Source organism: Arvicanthis niloticus, chromosome 14, assembly GCF_011762505.2.
Source record: "Arvicanthis niloticus isolate mArvNil1 chromosome 14, mArvNil1.pat.X, whole genome shotgun sequence".
NCBI lineage: Eukaryota > Metazoa > Chordata > Mammalia > Rodentia > Muridae > Arvicanthis > Arvicanthis niloticus.
Window position 1 is genome coordinate 9,191,288 of NC_047671.1, and position 7,320 is coordinate 9,198,607.

Sequence of the window (7,320 nt, forward strand, 5' to 3'; positions counted from 1 at the left end):
AGAGAGCTACGCTCGCACTATGAACTCTTCAGTTTTTATACTTGAAAAAAAAAAATTGCTGACTTTCCGTTTCACTCAATTCCAGGCATGCACACAGGGGAGGGTTTGAGCGTGGGTGTGTAGATAGATGTGATTCGTACGGACACACACAGCCTGTGGGCACATCCCAGGTTATGGTACCAATTCAAAGTGCCACATGCATACTTTAGAGGGAGAAAAAAAACCAATAGTTTCCACCTTAGGAGCATTTTAGAGAAAAATCAAATATAAGGGGAAAACCTTCTTACTTATTAAATTGAATTGTGGTCTAACAGTTTGCCACATCCTGTTAAGGGACATCTGACTAAGTGAGCAGAGGTTCCTCTTTCAGGCGAGTCGTAAGGGTCACATGTCACCTGCAGTTCAAAACACCTCTATAAAGAGAAGCCTTCGTGTCAGTGGAAAAGCTGAATAAGAAGATGGAAATTATCAGTGGAGAGAAGACACGGTGGGAACTCGTGGGTGTCATGGCCACAGCTGTATCAGAGAGAAAGCCAGCCCAGAAGAACCAGCAGAGCCAGGGATACGTGGGCTGACAGGGACCCGGGGTGGTGACCTCATGGAAAAGAAAGTGGTGGCAGGGGAAGAATGTGGGGGGTCAGTAGTTGGTCAGGGAAAGAATGTGGGGGGCTCAGTCACTGGTCAGCCATCTGTTAACTACACCACCTCAGCATCCCTTACCCACCTATAAAATGGAAGTACAGGTGACTTCACAGACATGTTCTATAAATAGTTGGGTGGCATTTCATGGTTGCAGCACTATCTCTCTCGGCAGTGTGGAATGCCATTAGAAAGCAGGTATCCATCTTCAATGTCCCACTCAGTTCCATAGGCAGCTTTGGGGAACCTTTTACACTGGAGGATGTTTGTGCTTGTGGCACTTCCTGATCCTAACTGGACATTGCAAGTCAGGGAAACAGTGGGATGTACTTCTAGCCACAAGCATTGGGGTAGAGAAGTTGGTCAGTGACCTGAACCCATACAACAGGTGCACAGTGACACAGGGGAGCTCTCCTGAGAACTCAGTGCTTAGCCCAAACAAGAAAGCCCAGTAGACATTTGGTGGCTTACTGCTGCCTCCAGCTGGGGACCTGTTTGGCTGAGACCACTGAGTAATTTCCCATCTCTCAGTAGGGCTCTCCCTTTGAGGCTCAGGTGCCCCAGTGGGCAGCAGGGGGAAGCCCACACCTCATGTTTCTTCCTCTTTTACCTTTAAAGCAATTTTTTGTGGTCTTGTCAGGCCCATGAGTAACTAGAAGCTTCTCAGCTGCTCTGCTCAATATCTGACCATCCATCATCCTCATCCCTCAGAAGTCCTATCCATCATGGTTGCTCTTCGGACCTTGTTTTTGCCCCATTGTTAACACTCCTCAAACATCTCTCATGGGCCACCATCACCTACCTCAGGCCACACAGTTACTCCTCAGACTTCCCTCCTTCAATTGTTAGATCCACCAGGCTTCTCTCTTAAATTGTGTTTGTGTCTTATATCTTAGTGTTTCTCGGACTGCTCTTCTCTCATCAGCAACATTTCTCCTCAGTCCTCCGTGTGTGTGTGTGTGTGTGTGTGTGTGTGTGTGTGAGAGAGAGAGAGAGAGAGAGAGAGAGAGAGAGAGAGAGAGGCAGACAGAGACAGAGGGACACAGAGATAGACAGAGAGTGACAGAGAGAGGGAGACAGAATCAGAGACAAAGATGTATGTGTTTGTGTGAGAGAGAAAGAGAGACAGAAAGTGACAGAGACGGAGAGAAGCAGAGGGAGACAAAGATGTATATGTGTCTGTGTGTGAGAGACAGAGACAGAGAAAGAGAAACAGAATATATATGTATGTGTGAGAGAGACAGAAAGAAACAGTGTGTGTGTGTGTGTGTGTGTGTGTGTGTGTGTGTGTGTGTGCCTATGGCATGTGTGGAGGCCAGAGGAATATTGGGGTATCCCTCTTCATCCCCACCTCCCTCCCATGAAATAGGGTCCCATTGAACCTGACCTAGGCTGGCAGCCGGTCAGCCCCTGTGATCTTCCTGACGCTGTACCCCACACTGCTGGGGTTACAGGTGTGCAGCCACACCTGGCTCTTTATCATGAGTGTGCTGTGCTGGGGATTTGAACTGGAGTCTTCACACCTGAGCAGTAATCACTCTTACTCCCTGAGCCTTGTCTTCAGCCCTGCCATCCTACCTTGTCTCTCCTCGTGCCTTCCTGGCTCTCCTCCTCACCACCGTTGCTCCTCAGATCCCTCCAATCCTCGTCACTACACCTCAGGCTTGCCTCGTTCATCTCAACCTTCCTCTTCACACCTCCTCTCATCACTGTTCTTCAGACTCATTAAGCACCACCAACGGGAGGAGCAGTCTGTTGTTCCATCTGTGCGACCACTTAAATGAGCAACACGAGGCCAGTTCTCTCTGCGTTACATGTTTGAATGATGCCTGGCTTCTTGCACAGAGACCAGTTAAAACGTATCTGCAGCCCATGATATGTTTCTCCCTCACTTCTGCCTCTGAACAGTGGCTCTTCTCCTAGTCTTGACATTTCATACTCTATAGACATCTTTCCCAACCCCACATGTCTACCCGCCAGCTCGGAGACAGTCACCAGTTCATACCCCCAGGTGAGAGCACTTGTCCTAACTCTCCCTCTACCTGGGAACCCAGTCTGGGCAATGACCACCCAGAGGCCTAATGCACTCAAGGCTTGGGGACAGTGTGAGACAAATGGGATTCCCTGGCAGTCAGACACAGCTGTCTGTCACAGGAACAAAGATGGGTGTGGCACAGTGGAGGCTGCTTCGGCTTGTCCCCACCTCCACACAGAGAGCAGAAAGCCTCTGCACAGAGTTCTGAGCTTCACCAAGTATCCAAGCCCTTCCTAGCTTGGCCCCAAGAAATTTTAATTTCAGGCAAGCCCCCTTTTCACTGTTAAAAAATGAAAAACAAAGAAACCCTAAAGAAATAAAATTTGTGGTCTTTCTTGGTCAACTGTTCTTTGATTGGACTCTGAAGAAGTGAAGTATAAATTAGACAGGGGCCCCTTGCAGCAGGGCTGCCCTAGTGGGAGGGGAAGAGAAGCTAACTGCCTTTTAATGCCGGGTACCCCGATTTACGCTGGGGAGCCAAACATGATGCTCGGCCTGAAGAGGCTGGCAAGAGACCAGTAAGAAAAGCTGTGTGGACTCAGGAGAGACCTGTGACAGTAGCTTGTACTTCATAGAGCAGACAGCCCTTGGTCCTCCGGGGGTCTCTGCTGCCTACCTGCTTCTCAGGGCTGCGCAGCCGCCCCGCACCCACACTCCAGTATCATGGAAAATGCTGGTAGCGAAAGAGCTCCCAGGGCGCACTCCAGGGACAAGTTGAGTCCTGATTGCTGGTCCCAGACCAGCCTGTGAGCACCTGGGCCTTGTTATTCCTCATTAGTGGCTGAGAAGTCACAGGGCCAGAGGGAGCGTGCCTACCTTCTGGTATTTTCCACACCGAAGGGTGGGCCCTCTCAACAGTGTGCTTGGTGCTGTGGTCAAGGATCAATCCTGAAGCGCCACAGAGGAGCCCAGGAGTGTCCGCCGCCCCACCCCACCCCCAAGAAGCTGACCAGGAAGCAGCCATGGTTCTTATTTGTAAGTGTGACTTTTGAAGGAACAGTCTCAGGAACAGCAAACCCACCGGGGCGTCCTGGAGTGGCAGAGGCCCTGGTACAGGGAGCCTCACGGTTGTTAAGTCTCTTGCCAGGCAGCCCCTTTGGGGCAAGCTGAGCTCTGTGTGCGCCAGGCTTCCTTCTGCTATCAATTCTCATGACACAATTCCTGGTTTCCCCAACTGCGTTTTATTATTGTTATTCTTAAAACTATTGCTGAGGAAGGGGTGTTGAAAGGCAGCTTAGGGAAGGGAGTGGTGATGAAACGCACGCCCCCTGATGGCTCCAGGAAGCGTCCTCAGACAGGCTGGGGCCTCCGAGGGTGAGCTCCAGGGGCTTATCTAGGTGCAGGCCGGGGCTCCAGCCCGTGGGGAAGGGAAGCCCAGGCGGTTCCGTGACGTCAGCGTGGGTGCCCTGCCTTCAAACTCTGTTAGAAAAATGGGACGTGATGACAGCCGCCCAGTGACATTTTCTATCTCAGTGTGGATCAGGTGGCTGGGCAGAGAGAGGCAGGGTGGCGAGGGAGGGATGTTGTGCTGTTTGCTGGCGATGGCCTTCCCTAGCTTCTCTCATTTCCTGCCCATCTGCCAAAAATCACACACTGATAGTGGCCATCACTGGCTTGTGGGGGGCCAGTGTGACTTGACCTGATTCAGAAAAACAAATGAAGTGCCCCAAACAAAGGGAGGCCCATGGCCATAGTAGGTCCCACTACCTTCTGTCTCCTCCACTGAGGACGTTCTAGGAGATGTTATGGTATGTCAATGTTTTGTTTTACAAACTTAGGGAACATCCTGGAGTTGACTCCTGTCCTGGAGATGGTGTTCTGCGGCATCTAAGCGTCACAGACGGAATACAGCCCGTCAGAAATGTGTGGTTGTTGGCATCCCTGCTATGGACTTGGAGGTTGGCAGTAAGGCACCAGTTCCCTAATGCTCTCTCCTCTCGTTTTCTTGCAGTAAATGAGATCATTCGTAACGACCTCTCCAGCACGATCCCCCACTCCTAATTCAGCACATCGGCGCTGGCAGAAACTGAGTCGTTGGCTCTGCTCAGACAACCGCGCTTCAGCAAGCGAGACTTTGATGAGATAAACTGGACCCACATCTGGTACCACTCAGAAATCCCAACTTACCGAACGAATGCTGGGAGCTTATGTCTGAAGAAGTAGCTCTCCAACAGGGATGGAGGAGCAGGAGAGGGGCCCACTGCATCTCCAAAAAACAAAACAAAACAAAACACCATCTCAAGGAAAGAGAAGGGCTGGCCAGTGAGGCCAGGGGCAGATGCTGGCCCACCGTGTCGCAGACTGGCCCCGAGCCTGACCCTCCTGCCCACTGGATTAAAACACTGGAAGTGCCTTATTTAGTCTGACCACCATACCAGGGCATATGGAAGTGAGCATTGAATTTCCTACCATGAGAGTGTTTGTGGGAGCCAAAAGCTATAAAAGAATACTTCCTTAGGAGGCTTTATCCTTTGTACTAATTGATAGGATTCTGGTGAGCCTCCTGCTTCTCCCTAACTTTTCTGGCTGCCCTACACAATTTAGGGCAATTTGCCTGCCTTATCCAGTGCGTTTTTAGAGATCTTCCAGCCCGTTCTTCATAATCAGCCCCTCCTCTGTGTGACTGAAACTGCAGGTTTGTTAATAATAGCATGCTGGGATTCTTGTTCTTAATCCAGCTTTGAACATAGTGAAGGAAGTTGAACAGCACAAGACAGTCCTGGACGGAACAAAGCCTGCCTGCTACAGGACAGAGCGTGTGTTTGCATGCATGTACATATAGGCATATATTTATGTATAGATACCCAAGGTCGGAGATGGCAGTGGCCAGTCTGTGCCCAGCAGGGGCTTCCATGTTAGCAATAACCAGTATTCACCTTGAGAGTGCACCTCAGAGTCCAGACCTGACTTTTCATAACCTTCCATCAGGGTCTGTCACCTCTGTACAGGCAAGTGGCCTTTTCTTGTCTCGTGCAGTTACTGAGCTGTGCTCAAATGCCCATCGGCTACCAAATGGCAAAAATCTGAAAGTGGTTGTAGATAACCATTACCAGAGGAGTGTAATATATTTGTTCAATTATAAGATTATTATTTCACAGAAGCCTTATAGCTCTCTGCTTCATCTGAGAAAACAATTACCAAAAACAACGTTTCTAAATGCAGTCTGTGGATCGAGTGTTTTCAGATTAGTTACTGATAACAGATAGGCTGGTGTCGCTTTGTGTAATTAGCTGCTTATTACAGTTACTAGCAGTGACCTATTATTTCTTATAACCAAAAAAGCATGGTTTAATTAAAACATGTTTAATGATCGTGCCTTAGGAGTTAATGCCCCCTTATGGAACATGCCTGAATTGCACCTGTGGGTGGAAGTTTTAAGTTACTCACAGACAGACGGACTCATGACAGGAAAAGCTCTATCACAGGAAGATGCGTCTTCAAAATGTCCGTCTGTACGATGGTGGCTTACCTTTTCCAACTCACAGAAACAAACAAATGTCTGAAAGCCATATTGAACATTTTCACAGGACTGTGAAGAGCTGACGCGTGCCGCCATGTACACACATAGCTCCTGGCCGCCTGCAGGCTGCCTCCCGCCTGCCTCTAGTATATACCCTGTGTTTATTAGCATCATGGAGTTGCATGAACCATTCTTAGTAGACTGTCATATGAAAGCAAGCGTTTGATATTTGTGTCGGCTAGCTTTGTAGTTAGGAGATGGATCCAATAAAGCAGTATTTTTTTTTTCTTTCTTTTCTTTTTTTGCTGGACAGTCTGTGTGAAGGTCGCTGTGGGTCACCCTGCTACACTGTGTGAGAACATAGAGATCTGTAACAAATGTTTTGCAACATGGGTCTGGTTGTTTCTGTGTCATCTAAACACAGGAAGAAGTGTGTCTTGCCCTTCCTGAGAAAGAGTAGGTGTTTGGTGGTGTTCTCAGGGCATTGTAAACAAAGCACTTCAAAAACTGCTCACCCAGGCTAGGTGGGGAAGGAACTTCTGCTTAAGCCAAAATACTTTCACTCAGAGAGAGATCCTGGGTGAGGCTCTGACCACCCACATGTTCTCATGTTGCTTTAGTAGGAGAGTGTGTGGGCTTCAGATGACATAGCCGGGGCCTTCCCTCTCCACTTGCTACACCACTACTCTTCTCTTCCCCACACAGACCCCTCTTTAAGCCTTGGTAAGCAAGTCTACTGAGATTCTCACAGATCACAGAGACATGGGACTGCTTAAATTAGTGTTACCAACCTTAAGTGTCTCCAAAACAATGTTCTTCCTCCAGGACTCCAATGTCTAAATCCTTGCATCCTTCACTAAGAAGTTTGCAGAGTGACTTACAGTACTAGAGTAACTAAAGTAACTCGTATGTGTTCCCCTGCCAGGATGCTACCTTGGGGTTATTTGAAGTAAGCTTTGCCACAAGCTCACAGGGCCTGCCCAACAGAGGGCTATGTGAGAGGAGATGGACAGCTTATTATTATATTCAGAGCTTTTGATCTGTGGGTGAATAGTGAGGCTCAGGTCCAGGATTCTGCGTCTAAGGGAGCAACAGACTTGTGTGTGTGCAGAACAACTCTGAAGCTACCTGTCCCCACAACTGTTCTAGGGACTGGTCCAGTTGGGCTTTGAGGATAGTGGCTTTG

At 49.0% G+C, this 7,320-nt stretch overlaps 1 protein-coding gene across 4 annotated transcripts in view; it reads left to right on the plus strand.

Annotated features, from left to right (window-relative positions):
- Nfatc1 (nuclear factor of activated T cells 1) overlaps nt 1–6,422 on the plus strand; it is a 109,224-nt gene extending 102,802 nt beyond the window's left edge. For all 4 annotated transcript variants that reach the window (XM_076912373.1, XM_076912374.1, XM_076912375.1 and 1 more), the window contains one exon: nt 4,626–6,422. In XM_076912373.1, the coding sequence (XP_076768488.1) occupies nt 4,626–4,675 (50 nt within the window). In that variant the 3' untranslated portion in view covers nt 4,676–6,422. The remainder of the gene's footprint in view (nt 1–4,625) is intronic.
- Nucleotides 6,423–7,320: the final 898 nt, after the last annotated feature.